We start from the raw sequence: 17,283 nt of genomic DNA on the forward strand, positions 1-17,283 counted from the left end.
CCCTTTGGAATGTTAATGCTCAGGGGGCCTGTCTCGATATTCTGTTCAGCATCGGGTTTAAAGTAACTTTGTGCTCAAGCGTTTTACACCAACATCCATTGGAATTCAAATGTCTCAGGCTCGTCTTTGAACCCCACACACACTCTTATGTTCAAATGGTGCACACATAATTAACGTTTTTAGGGGCTGCCCGTTTGCCAAGTCACCCATCCGTGTATTACAATTCAACAAATCAGTATTGCACTCATGAATAGAATACAAAATTAAAATGAAAAACATTTGTTGTTTACTGAGCTTGGGGGATCATGTGAATCAAGAGCAGCATGTTAATTCAAAATAAGATCCTATACACACTAGTCAGTCAACAATCTCAAATAACATGGGGGATCTATAATCGTGTGAAGAGTCTAGCATCTAGATAAGTAACTTGTCAGAGTTCGATTAGTTGAATCCATTTGCAAGCTGTCACAGTGCCAGGGCAGGGCTTGGGCAGAAACTAGATCAAGTACAGGAAGAAAAGAAACTGGTTGGGTTTGTATGGCAGGTCAAGTCTTTCTATCACTGTATACACCTGCACTGAATGGGTGGAGGGGGTTCACCCTCAAAGGTTGTTTTCTCTTGTGATTCATTCCTGTGCTCACGAACTCCAGTGAGGAGTGTTCCTTGCTACTGTTCCACCAGCTTCTGTTGTTTAAGGGATTTCTCGTTGATAGCCTGCAGTTTCATATGGGCATCATCCCATACTGTACCACAAAGAAAATGCATATTTCCTCTGGATAAGGAGAGAGTCTTATGGGGCTGTAGCAATGACTTCCAGGGAAATAATAGGATAATAATACTGTTGTAATAGACTTGCCTGTCTGCCCATAATCACTTGGAAGAATCCAGTGCATGATATTAAATGGTAGGACTGAGAGAGGTTGATTCATATAACACTGCAGTTGGAAACAGAGGAGGTAATTGGAGGGACATAATTAAAGCTCTCTCTTACAGTGGGTTTAATCATTCCCTTCCTAAAGTGACTAGTAATGCATGCAGTGATCTGGTGGCCTTTTCCTATGCTAAGTTAGCATTTTTTTTAGATTCCAATTGCACAATGTGAAATGCAAAATATGTTAAGTCTGCAAAAAATGTCCATTAACCATTTTAATCAACAAGTCCATTTTTTTGTGCTACGATGATGCATGGATAATATATAAGAAATCATACAACTGCATTTGGTGTCAAATAGAAGAACACCTTCTTTATGTACATCTTTATGCAGGTGTGACTCATAAACAGTTTGACTTTGAGATTCATGTTGAGGCCTGTTTACTATCCAGTTGATGCTGGATAGTAAACAATGCCGAAGTAAGTTCAAGGGTAGATCAAGAATCCCCCTAGAATACAGTACTTGGTCCAGACTCTTGTAATAGATGATGTGCCAGAAAAAACATCACATGCTACTCCTCAGCCCAATCAACCTTTAGTTTAAATGAGTGTAAAATGTTATTGAAGATAACTGAGGATACACTTGTGATTATCCAGAGAGATATAAATTCTGAAAGCATCCAAAGGTTCCAAGGCTACTATGGGCAGCAGGCAATCTTTAGATTTATTGTATTTCCCTGTAGTAAAGCAAGCACAGATGTTCCCCACACTGATCTTCTGAGCTACAGTACTGCTCAACAAGGCACCAGAAGACCTGTACATTTGCATATTTCAGACAAACCGGCATTAGCAAAGTGGTAGGAGCCCCAGGTTTTTTAAAATACTAAATGAAATGGAAAAAGTGGGAAATGTTCTTTCAAAATATACTTTGCGGCACTTTTCCCACTTTGTTTCCAATGTCAAAATCCTTGTATTCTTCCTCTTTAGGTTCACATACACATTGGGGGAAGGGATGTGGTTACCATTGAGTAAAAGCTTTGTCATTCCACCTGCTGAGCTGGCAATCAACCCATCAGCCAAGTGCAAGACTGATATGACTGTCATGGAAGATGCTGTGGATGTGAGGTGAGAGATTCAACTATTCCATATGTGTTTCATGAGATACTGTACATTTTATAAGGAGTGATGATATTAGCTATGAAGAAAATTAAATCTTGAGGCTACATACCAGTATTTTCATTCCATTATAATCATCATTGAGTATCCTCTGTATTGAAAGCATTTTGATTCCCAATTAACTGTTCTGGAGAATGTAGCACTCATTAAAAGGTTGATGTCAGACATTGCAAGTGTTTCATTGATCATGATTCAAAGAGTAATGGAACACAAAAAAATCAATAAGCGAGCAGCAAAAACAAAACTCATTTGGCAATGTAATACCAGAAAACATTGAATTGTTAAATGGTTCATAACACCTCCAAAGGAAATGTACTCCTTCCACATAGATATTTTTTGAAGTGCAGAAAAAACACCCCAAATAATATTTTTTACAAACTTCAACAAATGCAGCTTTCAAGCTATTTAGCCATAAACCTGATTTGCATTCATTACGTGTGGGTAGTTTCATTAGACAAATGGCATTTGGAGAAAAGTACTTTTGTTAAAATGTGGGAAACACAAAATATAGTCACTGAGTATGCAAGGCATTTTTATTGCAATTTCACCTGGCTGCTCTTGATGAATCAGTTGAAAAGGTTTTGCTTCACACATCCACCGTTTGCTGAGTTCAAAGTTATCCTTGTATCAGAGTTTTGAAATCCTTCCAGTAGATGGTCTTAACTGAGTCCTTGGCCTGCCTTAGTTGCTCTTGGTAAACATTTGCTTCTATCGTTTTTTAATGATACGTATTTTATTAGAATTCTTCACTTGAAAATGTCACATTCTTGTAACATAGGCTCACACCATCAGATATATAAAAAAAAAACGAGATTATACAGCTGCATGATGTTTGGGTCACTAGTTTTTAGCAATTCAGTCTGGCACAGGTATGGCATACTGTATATTAGCGTTTTAGGGATTAATCAGATGAAATGTCCACCTTCTCATTTTAGTCAGCTTGTAACTGTTTTAAACCTGATGGAATGTCCTATCCTGTTGAATTATTTTATATATTTTTCAGATTAAATATGCATCTGTTGAAGGTTCATTCTCAGGCGGTCAACTGGGAATGATTTGGTGTAGGAAAGCTCTGATATCAGGGGGAACAGTCAAGATTTGCAAGCTCCTGATTTCATCAATGACATATTATTCACAAACAACACAATTTCAAAATCAGTAACGATTGATAAAATCACATCAGTACATCCAAGCAGACCTTTTATTGAGTGATCATGGAACTGGGCTTTAGATTAGTTGGAGGATGAATTTTTAGCTTTAATACCATTAGCAAAAGGGCAGATTATCCTTTGATTAATTTGTCTTTTGCAGAAGTTGATTAATCTTTAGACATTTGAATTATTCTCTGTGAAGTACTGAAATAGTTAGGAGTCTCTTTTTTTCCAGCTGAGATCATAATAGTTAATGATGTAGCCTATAGCATCTCCACATTTGTGCAACAGGCCAAATATAAGTGACTGCCTACAACAAAAACACATTACTGCTCATGTCAAACAAACAATGAATATAATTGTGATACTGTGTATCCATTAAGTCTTGCAGTAGACTACCACAGTCCTCTTTCTCCTAGTGCACCTTCTGTGTGTACATCTACCTTTTTACTGGCTTAATGTGTACGATTCTCCCATATTATATCACTTTATACCCTACTTGTTTCCTGTATTTAAAAAATATATATATTTATCATTTGGCATCTTTTTTTGAAAACTGAGTAAATAACTCCATGTCTTGTGATTGATGATGTGATGAATGCTCGAGTTGGGTGCCCCCAGGGTGGTTGCACACACCGCAGCTACCTACCACCTCTAGATGCTTCTGATTTACTCAGCTTTGGAGCTGTGTGATCCCTCTGAGGCCTTGTTTGATAATCATTTATCGCCACGTCTTGCTCACTGGCAGGAACACAAAGAAGAAAAGCCTCTGGGCCTTGTTCCCAGATGCGATGGAACTTAAGCATTACGATGATCGTACCAGATTAATTGTTATTTACGTGCCAAATTTTTAAGTGTTTCCCAAACGAGCACGTAGAGTGAACCTATAAGAGCGACAGCTAAAAGCGTTGTTGAGTGTCTGTTCGGTCTTTAACATGATCCCGTTGGGGGAGTTGTCCAGTTTCCTGGTGCTGAAATCAATGCCAGTTGTCATAAGCAAAGATTACTAATAATCCACATTTAATTTGAAACGTAGCCTAGGCCTATACAATTTGCAAACAATTTTTTATGAATGAAAACAAATTGGAATAATCCACAAACAAACCATTTTTGTCTTGTAATGATCATTGATTTGAAGATTTGAACCCTGTTTGTCCTTCCTCCACAGTGCTTTATCACACTGCACCACAATATAATAATAATAATTTATTCATTACATAAAGAAATTTCAAAGCACTGTAAAGCAACAACAAAAAATCAAGCAATTTAAAACAGCAACATAATTAATCCTAATGAGTAGATCGACGGTCAAGAGACTAAAGATTGAGAAAGTTCATGGCTTGATTGAGGTCAGCGGAGGAAGGAGGAGGTCAAGGGGAGAGCCGGGAGCAGACAGGCAGCACATTGTCATCACGGTGTCTCGCCATCCACGCTGTCTGTGGCTTCATAGTAGGACTTAGTCAAATGAAGTTAGAGTTCCGTACTAGCCACTGGACTAGTAGCTAGCTACTATTCACTACTACCAAAATGCAGCACCCATTTGGTTTATGCCACGGCAGTCACAAGGTGCCAGAAAGCACACCACACTTCAATAGTACTTCAGGAGTATCCTTATAACTTGGTCAACTTTCATCTCTCTACACATGCTTCTCTTCATCCTCAACCTCCGGACAATAGGCATAATCAACTCAAAACATTGCATGCTTGCCAGCTAATATTAGCTAGCTAGCTAGCTAGCCAAAAACCAACATCCAACTTCAGTCTTGAAACTGTGCTGCATTCAAACTATTCAGACAATATTAAGCTAAATCAATAGTTCAATATGGAAAAATGCTATACATTTTGTATTATTATGTATTATTACAAAGAATGTACAGGAGCTCTCTGTCTAGGAGACCTCACACTGGCATGGCCTGTCTCAGATTATTTTATTTTATTCTACAAATACATACAGCAACAAGCCCTCACCTGCACACATTTTGGTTTTTCATTAAAAAAAAAAACATTTTTGGAGGCAGTGGTAATCCCCAAGGACCTGGAGGGAACTCCCCACAGGCTGTTAGAAGCTGCACCTCAGAACTCAGTGAAAAGTTGCAGCGGGTTGATCGGCTGATTGAGGGAGACACAAGGTCGAGCAATCTGAGTATCTCTGTCACGGTCGTCCTCCTCTTCATCTGAAGAGGAGAGGCGAGAAGGATCGGAGGACCAAAATGTGGCGTGATATGTGTTCATAGTGAATTTTAATAAAGAAAACACTGAACACTATACAAAAACAGTAAACAAAATAACAACCGTGAAGCTAATGCGAGCTGCGCTGAAACAAGCCATCAACATAGACAATCACCCACAAACAAACAGTGCAACCCAGGCTACCTAAGTATGATTCTCAATCAGAGACAACTAATGACACCTGCCTCTGATTGAGAACCATACTAGGCCGAAACATAGAAATACCCAAATCATAGAAAAACAAACATAGACTGCCCACCCCAACTCACGCCCTGACCATACTAAATAATGACAAAACAAAGGAAATAAAGGTCAGAACGTGACAATCTCCTCTCGTGGGGGCCTGCATTTTTAACGATAGCCCCATTATTGTGAGATTCGGCAACGGCCTCAGGTTGATGTGAATATGCACATTATGACATTAACAGTGCCCCTTCACTTTTTCCACATTTTGTTACGTACAGTAATAGCCTTATTATAAAATGTATTTAAAAAAAACAATCCTCATCAATCTACATAATACCTCATAATTTTTGCAAATGTATATAAAAAAACTGAAATATCACAATTACATAAGTATTCAGACCCTTTACTAAGTTCTTTGTTGAAGCACCGTTGGCAGCGATTACAGCCTTGAGTTTTCCAATTGGTAGGACGCAACAAGCTTGGCACACCTGTATTTGGGGAGTTATTCCCATTTTTCTCTGCAGATCCTTTCAAACTATGTCAGGTTGGATGGGGAACATCACTGCACAGGTATTTTCAAGTCTCTCCAGAGATGTTTGATCAGGTTCAAGTCCGAGCTCTAGCTGGGCCACTCAAAGAAATTCAAAGACTTATCCTGAAGCCACTCCGTTGTCTTGGCTGTGTGCTTAGGGTCGTTGCCCTGTTGAAAGGTGAACCTTCGTCTGAGGTCCTGAGTGCTCTGGAGCAGGTTTTCATCAAGGATCTCTCTGTACTTTGCTCCATTCATCTTTCCCTCTGTCCTGACTAGTGTCCAAGTCCCTGTCGCTGAAAAACATCCCCACTTCATGATGCTGCCACCACCATGCTTCATCGTAGGGATGGTATTGGCCATGTGATGAGCGGTGCCTTGGTTTCATCAGACCAGAGAATCTTGTTTCTCATGGTCTGAGAGTCCTTTGGGTGCCTTTTGGCAACCCCCCAAGCAGGCTGTCATGTGCCTTTTATTGTGGAGTGGCTTTCATCTGGCTATTCTACCATAAAGACCTGATTGGTGGAGTGCTGCAGAGACGATTGTCCTTCTGGAAGGTTCTCCCATCTCCACAGAGGAACTCTAGAGCTCTGTCAGAGTGACCATCGGATTCTTGGTCACCTCCCTGACCAAGGCCTCAATGGACAATTCCTTTGACCTCTTGGCTTTGCTTTTGCTCTGACATGCACTGTCAACTGTGGGACCTTATATAGACAGGTGTGTGTGTGCCTTTCCAAATCATGTCCATTCAATTTACCACAGGTGAACTCTACAATTCTACAATAAAGTTGTAGAAACATCTCAAGGATGATTCATGGAAACAGGATGCACCTGAGCTCAATTTCGAGTCTATAGCAAAGGGTCTGAATACTTATGTAAATACGGTATTTTTGGTCTTTATTTTTTTTAAATTTGCAAACATTTCTAAAAACCTGTTTTCGCTTTGTCATTATGGGGTATTGTGTGTAGATTGATAAGGAAAAATATTTAATCCATTTTAGAATAAGACTGTAACGCAACAAAATGTGGAAAAAGTGACATTTTACAAATTGATATTTTAAATGTCACATTACCCAAATGAAACAGATATTATTGTATCATCAGTGACACAAAACACTTATAAGTTGTTTTAGAATGATCTATTGTGATGTAAAAAAAAAAAGCTTAATTAATGATGCACTTTGGCTTCTCTACGGGTGGTCGGGATCACTCATAGATGTGCGAAGGTTTTTAAGAGACACTTTACTAATAAAGGCTCTGGGAAACACCTCAGCTACTAAAGATACATTTTAAGATGGTTCAAGATTATATTCATTGTTTGTTTGACATGAGCAGTAATGTGATCCATGATATTAACACTACGAAGGCACAGGGAAACAAGGCCAAGATCTAAAAGTGGCTGAGCCTTATTTCCTTGACTTCATAAAAAAGAGATGTAGCAAGATCTTTCATCTTTATAGAGCTTGTAGCTTTACTTTTCTTAAACACAGTTTTTCATTAATGTTGTGTTTCAACGGGTCAGTATTGGACTGTCTCTCCTCATTTAATTAACCATTTAGATAGTTTGATTTAGTTACTCACTTCTACTCCTTGTTATCTTGCTATCCTATATAGCAGTGGTTCCCAAACTTTTTATAGTCCCATACCCCTTCAAACAGTCAACCTCCAGCTGTGTACCCCCTCTAGCACCAAGGTCAGCGCACTCTCAAATGTTGTTTTTTGCCATCATTGTAAGACTGCCACACACACACTATACGATACATTTATTAAACATAAGAATGAGTGTGAGTTTTTGTCACAACCTGGCTCGTGGGAAGTGACAAAGAGCTCTTATAGGACCAGGGCACAAATAATAATATAATAATAATCAATCATTTTGCTCTTTATTTAGCCATCTTATATACAGTATAAAACCTTATTTGTTCATCTAAATTTGTGAATAACTCACCACAGGTTGAGAAGGGAATGTTGGGCTGTATTGGAGAGAGTCTCAGTCTTAAATCATTTCCCACACATAGTCTGTGCCTATATTTTGTTTTCATGCTAGCGAGGGACGAGAATCCACTCTCACATAGGCACGTGGTTGCAAAGGGCATCGGTGTCTTAACAGCATGATTTGCCAAGTTAAGAAACTCTCAGCTCAGCCCTATCCAGAAATCTGGCAGTGGCATCTGGTTAAATTCAATTTTCACAGAACCGCTTGTTGCAATTTCGATGAGGCTCTCTTGTTCAGATATCGGTAAGTGGACTGGAGGAAGGGCATGAAAGGGATAACAAATCCAGTTGTTTGTGTCGTCTGTTTCGGGAAAGTACCTGCGTAATTGCGCACCCAGCTCACTCAGGTGCTTCGCTATATCACATTTGACATTATCCGTAAGCTTGGAGTTCATTTGCACACAAAAAAATCATACAATGATGGAAAGACCTGTGTGTTGTCCTTAATGCAGACAGAAAAGAGCTCCAACTTCTAAATCATAGCCTCAATTTTGTTCTACACATCGAATATAGTTGTGGAGAGTCCCTGTAATCCTAGATTCCGATCATTCAGGCGAGAAAAAAAATCTCCCAGATAGGCCAGTCGTGTGAGAAACTCGTCATCATGCAAGCGGTAAGACAAGTGAAAATTATGGTAAGTAAGCTCTTCTCTCAATTAAAAAAAAACATGTCAATACTTTGCCCCTTGATAACAATAACTTATGTATGTTGTAAAAGTGTTACATGGTTGCTGCCCATATCATTGAATAATGCAGAAAATACACAAGAGTTCAGGGGCCTTGCTTTAACAAAGTTAACCATTTTCATTCTAGTCTCAAACGTCTTTCAAGCTGTCAGGCATTCCCTTGGCAGCAAGAGCCTCTTGGTGGATGCTGCAGTGTACCCAAATGACGTAGGGAGCAACTGCTTGCATGTGCATTATCACTACAGTATGTCTCCTTGTCATGGCTTTTGCGCCATCAATACAGATAACAACACATCTTGACCACCAAAGTCCATTTGATGTCATAAAGCTGTCCAGTACTTTAAACATATCTTCTCATATTGTCCTGGTTTCCAGTGGTTTGCAGAAGAGGATTTCTTACTTAATTGACACCCCATAAACACAATGGACATATACCAGGAGCTGTGCCAGGCCCGCCACGTCTGTTGACTCATCCAGCTGTAACGAATATAAATCACTGGCTTGTATGCGAAGCAGTAATTGTTTCATAACATCTCCTGCCATTTCACTGATGCGTTGTGAAACAGTGTTGTTTGATGAAGGCATTGTCTATAGTTTTTTGGGCCTTTTCCCCCAGCATTGTCCCAGCCATATCCACAGCAGAATGAAGAATTAAGTCCTCCACAATAGTATGGGGTTTGCCTGTTCTGAATGTTAATTATCTGAACAGGCTACCTGTATTTGACATTGTGTTGTTATTTCGCTGAACACTATTGGGTTACATTTTATTTTTGAAGGTGAAATGAGGCTACTCAGGCGAGATCATCTATGTATTGCCCCGTTGGAAAATATAAATGTACTGTTTGAAAATGTGAAGAATAAACTATTTAAAAAATGTGAATCACATTTTTTTTGGGGTGTACCCCTGACGGCATTGCGGTATGCGTTCCCCGGTTTGGTAATACCTGCTATTTAGCAACAGAAATAAGAGGAAAGTTTTGTTTGTTTTACTGAAGAATCTGTATATGTTTTATGATTGTATTTCACTTTTCATGTATTCTAATGTGTACAGTGGTTCCTCCTTTAAAAGTTGCGTCATTCTGTGGCACACCTTGCGGGCTACTGCAGCATTCTGTGGCACGTTGTGTAGTTTAACGTGTATATTGTATTTTGTTTTGTATTGTTATCTGTAGCGATTTTAGCATGTAAATCATGGTGGGGCAAACCAATTTTTTTTAGATGCATGCCAGCAAAGTCGCTACACAACAAAACACTAAACAATACATTGATTGCACTAAAATGGTGACCAACGGTGCCCACAAACTGTTAGGGCCTACATAAAGCTGTCCTGACTGCGGCGCTTTCCTTTCAGTACCATGGAGTGAATCCTTACCACCGCTACACCTGGCTATCAGCGGGGCCTCGTCTGGCAGCGAAAGAGTTCATTCAGCCTCATTTACCTCCTTTAAAAAAATTATATCTGATATGGCTGACTTGCTTAATTAACAAATATGGTTTCTACTGACTCCTTGTGGATTTGTGTAAGTCGATAAGAATTTTCCTTCAATAATAACGAATGCTGTCATGAATTTTAACTTTTGAACCATGCGCAAACAGTAAATTCATAATGTTTGTTCTTATATCATTAACACTTAGCTCTAAGTACTGTATAAGTAAGTGCAAGCAAACGATCTGCGGCGAGGTAGGCCTATTCGTTCAGATTTGAAAATGGACAGACAGAAATTCAGAAAAATTCAGCAAGATGTCGATGCCTTAACGTTACTCTTCTTTAAGTTACCACACACACACAGAGAGAGACGCAGTTAGCCTACCAATTGAAGTATTTTAGGCCTATGTGGTCTAAAAAGGATGGAAAATGGAATCACGAGCATCCACTTTTATAGACAAAATTCCAATGCACAGACAACGCATTTCGCAGACAAAACAACCCTTGCAATATCAACTGGAATTACATGGGTCTATTAATGAATTTGAATGGGAAAAGACTTTCACTGGCAAACATGGTTATGGACCCAACAACATTATATAGTATCCCCTCCTCATGAAGAAAAGCACATGAGCTAATTGTAATACAAACAAGTAAACAAAACAATGAAATGCATCATTCCAACATTCTCTAAAATTATGAATAAGATACTAATGAGATAGATCTATATAAGCAATATAACAATTGAGATGTACAAACTATGACATAAGGGAACAATTAGTGGATAAGAGGCTAGCCGTTAATTCAATAAAGACATTAATGAGTGAGCTAAGACTTACGTAGTGGGACGTTCTTACAATATTCTTCCTGTACACCAAGTCAGAACCCTAGGATAAATAACGGGGGCATAAAAGCAGACAATGAAAGCTCAATATTTGATGATGACATTTGTCTAAAACAGACTGTAGGCTACGTGTGCACCACCAAGTCAGAACAGTAAGCTTTGTTCTGTGGGGGAGAGGAACCACATTCTAAGGTTGAGACACATGGGCTATTAACAGCTTACTACACAACATACTCTTAGTATTACTTTCTTAGCTACAGTATACATATCACCCTGGCATATTACATAATTTATGCAGTAGCATACAAGACATATACTATATTTACAAACGTATGAGGATATACCAACATTGGCAGTAGAATGGCCTTACTAAAGAACTCAGTGACTTTCAACATGGCACAGTGATAGGATGCCACCTTTCCAACAAGTCAGTTCATCAGATTTCTGCCCTGCTCGAGCTGCCCCGGTCAACTGTAAGTGCTGTTATTGTGATGTGGAAGCATTTTGGAGCAACAACGGCTCAGCCGCAAAGTGGTAGGCCACACAAGCTCACAGAGCGGGACTACCGAGTGCTGAAGCGCATAGCGCGTACATATCGTCTGTCATCGGTTGCTAAAGACCTCTTCATCAGGCTCTTCATGAAATAGGTTTCCATGGGCGAGCAGCTGCACACAAGCTTAAGATCACCATGTGCAATTCCAAGTGTCGGCTGGAGTGGTGTAAAGCTTGCCACCCTTGGAATCTGGAGGAATGGAAAATCGTTCTTTGGAATGATGAATCACGCTTCACCATCTGGCAATCCGACTGATTAATCTGTTCAGCAGATGCCAGGAGAACATTACCTGCCCGAATGCATAGTGCCAACTGTAAAGTTTGGTGGAGGAGGAATAATGGTGTGGGGGTGTTTTTCATGGTTCGGGCTAGACCCCTTAGCTCCAGTGAAGGGAAATCTTAACGCAACAGCATGCAATAACCTTCTGTGCTTCCAAATGTGTGGCAACCGTTTGGGGAAGGCCCTTTCCTGTTTCAGAATGACAATGCCCCCATCGAACACCTTTGGGATGAATAGTGGCCGACCTCAGTAATGCCCTTGTAGCTGAATGGAAGCAAGTCCCCGCCACAATGTTCTAAATTCTAGTGAAATCCTTCCCAGAAGAGTGGAGGCTGTTATCAAGCAGCAAAGAGGGGACCAACTCCATATGGCGCGGGTTGCGCGGCGGTCCTTCTTGTGGGCAAACTTTGTCATCAAAATCTGACATTCTCTTATGATGCTTCCAAGACAACTGGGAACTCGAAGAAGAAAAAAACGAGGTCAATTCCTGACGTCAGTGAACTTCAGTCGGAGCTCTAGAAAGAGACCCGAGTTCCCGACTTGTATTTCCCAGTTGGATTACCGTTCAAAACTTATTTTCCCTGTCGAAGCTTGTTTTTTTTTCAGTTTCCAGTTGTCTTGAAAGCACTGAAGTCTGCAATATTCCAATTCCGAGTTTCCAGTTCTTTTGAACGCAGCAGAAGTCATACTGGATTGACAGCATGGCCAATTCTTCATTTTCTGTCACATGGTGTTGCGGGTGAATGTTTATACTTTTATGCTTGTACAAGAGACCCTTTCAGACAGATGTTTTAAATCCTTAAACCCAGACCTGGACCACACACCCTCTCCACCAAATAGCAGGCAGGAGAAGCAAAATAGTGATAGCTTTGCGACGCTTGCAGTTAGCCACTGATTCCTTCCAAACCGCTCATTGTTGAATTTGTGATTTTCCTACTTGTTGTGTAATGTTTACGTCCAACGTTTTATCTATAATTTTTCCTTACAGTGAAATGCTTTCCTACAAGCCCTTAACCAACAATGCAATTTTAAGAAAATACCCCCCAAAAAGTAAGAGCTAAGATAAACAAATAATTAAAGAGCAGCAGTAAACAACAATAGCGGGGCTATATACAGGGGGTACCAGTAAAGAGTCAATGTGCGGGGGCACTGGTGTCGAGGTAATTGATGTAATATGTACATGTAGGTAGAGTTATTAAAGTGACTATGCATAGATGATGACAGAGAGTAGCAGCAGCATAAAAGAAGGGGGGGGGTCAATGCAAATAGTCTGGGTAGCCATTTGATTAGCTGTTCAGGAGTCTTATGGCTTGAGGGTAGAAGCTGTTTAGAAGCCTCTTGGACCTAGATTTGGCGCTCCGGTACCGCTTGCCGTGCAGTAGCAGAGAGAACAGTCTATGACTAAGGTGACTGGAGTCGTTGACAATTTTTAGGGCCTTCCTCTGACACCGCTTTGTATCGAGGTCCTGAATGGCAGGAAGCTTGACCCCAGTGATATACTGGGCCATACGCACTACCTTCTGTAGTGCCTTGTGGTCGGAGGCCGAGCAGTTGCCATACCAGAAAGTGATGTAACCCGTCAGGATGCTCTCGATGGTGCTGCTGTGGAACCTTTTGAGGATCTGAGGACCCATGCCAAATCTTTTGTCTTGGAGTGCTTGGACCATGTTAGTTTGTTGGTGATGTGGACGCTAAGGAACTTGAAGCTCTCAACCTGCTCCACTACAGCCCCGTCGATGAGAATGGGGGTGTGCTCAGTCCTCCTTTTTCTGTAGTCCACAATCATCTCCTTTGTCTTGATCACGTTGAGGTAGAGGTTGTTGTCCCTGCACCACACGGTTAGGACTCTGATCTCCTCCCTATAGACTGTCTCATCGTTGTCAGTGATCAGGAGGGGACTGAGCACACACCCCTGAGGGGCCCCTGTGTTGAGGATCAGTGTGGTGGATGTGTTGTTACCTACCCTTACTACCTGAGGTTGGCCTGTCAGAAAGTTCAGGATCCAGTTTGAGAGGGAGGTGTTTAGTCCCAGGGTCCTTAGCTTAGTGATGAGCTTTGAGGGCACTATGGTGTGGAACACTGAGCTATAGTCAATGAATAACATTCTCACATATGTGTTCCTTTTGTCCAGGTGTGAAAGGGCAGTGTGGAGTGCAATAGAGATTGCATAATCTGTGGATCTGTTGGTGCGGTATGCAAATTGGAGTGGGTCTAGGGTTTCTGGGATAATGGTGTTGATGTGAGCCATTACCAGTCTTTTAAAGCATTTCATGGCTACAGATGTGAGCGCTATGGGTCGGTAGTCATTTAGGCAGGTTACCTTGGGCAACCTGTGTTCTTGGGCACAGGGACTATGGTGGTCTGCTTGAAACATGTTGGTATTACAGACTCAGACAGGGAGAGGTAGAAAATGTCAGTGAAGACACAGTTGGTCAGCGCATCAAAATAAAAGTTCAACCATGTAGAGCTAGCTATTCATGGATATGTAGAGTGATCTGCAGACTTGGAATCAAAATCCTCACAACATACAGTGTGTCATTCCATTTAAACTGTGACTCACCCATAAAGTATAATGGAAGGCAAATTACAGGGTAAAGAGAAGCAATTAGGCAGCCTGTATTTTTCAACAGCTAATGGCCTGAATGAATGCCTCTTCATTGTGCCTTTTTTGAATTATTAGCAGATATGACTTTCCTTTTGCTTAAAGGCCCAATGCAACCTTGTTTATATCAATATCAAATACTTTCTGGGTAACAGTTAAGTAGCTTACTGATTTCCATTAAAATGGGCAAAAATCACTTTTAACACAAAATATTTTTCAAGCAAGAATTTTATTCGGACTGTCTGTTAGTGGTCTGAGTGGGGAGGGGGAAACTGAAAATGATCTGTTATTAGCAGAGCAGTTTGGATGTCTCTTTGTTAGTGGTCTATTAACCAATTTACTGAATGTTGATGTCACCATGGAAAGCTGAAACTCCCACCCATGTAAACCTGCTGATTAGAAGATTGTGTGTAGATTGTAACTGTCAGGAAATAACTCTGATCAAATGTTTTTACACGTTGACACTTTAAGTTTCATCAGCTGTTGTACGATATGATACAAAACAAAGGAAAATTAGATTTTTGACTGTACTGGGCCTTTAAATGTTCTTGTTAATCATATCTATAATTGAAGGTTTGGGTAAATGGTCTCATCTTTCTATGAAGAAAGTGTTCAAGTTAAAATGTACAGTGATGTCTACTGAATACCACAAATGTAAAGTCTGGATTCAATCAAACAAGCAGCCTGGGAATTGTGGAACTGTGGGAGAGATCACATACAGTTATGTTGTGTACTTAATACAAAATAATGAATTCATCATAAAGGTAGCCTAAGTTCAATATAACAATTAAACCCTCCATAATTCTTTCAAATACATCATTATCTTTGTGACCTGTTGAGTTTGTTCTCCATAAATGTATGAAGACAATACCCACAGTCAATTATAAAATAAAATTGGCTAGTTTGATAAAATCAGTGACTCTGAAAGTTAATGAAATATCAAATATGTTTGTTTCAGGCAATCTCCGAGCAAGCATTCTGGGATTGGGTGAGGGAGCAAAGAAATACTATTTGCAAAACAAGAGAGGCCATTCTTTCTTTCCCTTAGGCAAGGTTCATGGCAGGGTTATTATAAAAGTACTCTGTTTATCATAGATATTCCACGTCAGTAGCATAGTAATTTAGCATCTTGAAAAGAAGAATGGAATGTCCAAGCTTTGTTCTTCATCAACACTTTTTTATTCATATGTCAATGTGATGATCTCTAATATTTGACCTTGCATGTCTTTGAAATATTTCACATAAGAAACAAAACAGATGGCTTGGAGAAAGATTATAGCAATAAAGGACATACCGTAAATAACATGCTTTTTATGAAACATGTCTTGGGCCCTTTGTAAAGCAGGGTTGCTTTGAATCTCAGATTGTGGCGGCCCTGCCTCTGACTGAATGAATTTCATCATAAAATGAACAAATTAAAAGATGCATTTGGATACGGAGGGCAAACCAAGGTCAAAGAAACAATCCCGCAGGCTCTTTTCATTCATTGCTAGGCACACACTCTTAATCTGGTGATGTAACAAGTTTCTGCAAAATTGAAAGAGTGCAAGATCTTTTCTCTCATCTCTGTGAAGGACTACAATGAACCCATTTTCAATCAACAGACAATAAGCCATTTGATTGCTAGGGAACGTAATGATTGATTTAGTGCTGTGCTGAGGGGGATGATTATAATGTTTATGTTTGTGTTTTATTTTGCCAGAGAAGAGCTGATGATCTCCTCATCGTTTGACAGTCTGGAGGTTTTACTGGACTCGTTTGGCCCGGTGCGTGACTGCTCAAAGGACAACGGTGGTTGTAGCCGAAACTTCCGCTGCATCTCTGACCGCAAGCTTGATTCCAGTGGATGTGTGGTGAGTGAGTCACTGTACTGCCTGGGGATGGCCCTCCTCTCAGAACCGTCTTTCTTTATTTCTGCTTAGCGGCCATGAAATGAACCATGCACGTTTTAATACATTCAACATCTGCCAATGGTTCCTACTTCCTATTAAAAAGGTGTGCTCCAATTGTGTATCACTCTTCTTCGCAGCACATTATTTGTCACCTTATCCGAAAAGCTCAGGCTGTCAACAAACGGCCTTTCAAGCAAGTTAATTTCTGTTCAAGTACTGCAATACACTCAAAACATTAGTTTAAGGTGTACTTGGGTAGGTACTGTTTGTGATCCAGCATTTCTGATCAGATTACTTTCTCAGATGACTCCCTCTAACATTTGATTGAAAGAGAAACTTTTCGAAAGTATAAAATATTACTCAAATGCTAATCATTTCTTGATTTACATTTTCCCAATATTCTGCCAATATATATATATATATTTTTTTTTATTTTACCCCTTTTTCTCCCCAATTTCGTGGTAATCAATTGGTAGTTACAGTCTTGTCTCATCACTGCAACTCCCATACGGACCCGGGAGAGGCGAAGGTCCAGAGCCGTGCGTCCTCCGAAACACAACACAACCAAGCCACACTGCTTCTTGACACAATTCCCACTTAAACCGGAAGCCAGCCGCACCAATGTGTCGGAGGAAACACCGTACAGCTGGCGACCGTGTCAGCGTGCACTGCTCCTGGCCCGCCACAGGAGTCGCTGAACGGGACTAGTTTGCAGATTATGGGGAAATTATCAGACCAAAGGTTCACCTGACACAAGACTGAATCCAAACATTACAATGTTCATTTTATGTGCATTTTACATTTACTGTACATTTCACTGCATTTGTTGATAGCAAAATCTGAAAATATTCTGGGTACATTCAGTT

The 17,283-nt window shown here is 40.2% G+C and overlaps 1 protein-coding gene across 7 annotated transcripts in view; it reads left to right on the forward strand.

The window, feature by feature from the left end:
* Window positions 1–17,283, forward strand: part of LOC112260455 (astrotactin-1) — a 268,710-nt gene that overhangs the window by 96,395 nt on the left and 155,032 nt on the right. For all 7 annotated transcript variants that reach the window (XM_024435582.2, XM_024435584.2, XM_024435583.2 and 4 more), the window contains 2 exons: window positions 1,858–1,995; window positions 16,228–16,378. In XM_024435582.2, the coding sequence (XP_024291350.1) occupies window positions 1,858–1,995; window positions 16,228–16,378 (289 nt within the window). The remainder of the gene's footprint in view (window positions 1–1,857; window positions 1,996–16,227; window positions 16,379–17,283) is intronic.

This window comes from Oncorhynchus tshawytscha, linkage group LG10 (genome assembly GCF_018296145.1).
Source record: "Oncorhynchus tshawytscha isolate Ot180627B linkage group LG10, Otsh_v2.0, whole genome shotgun sequence".
Lineage (NCBI taxonomy): Eukaryota > Metazoa > Chordata > Actinopteri > Salmoniformes > Salmonidae > Oncorhynchus > Oncorhynchus tshawytscha.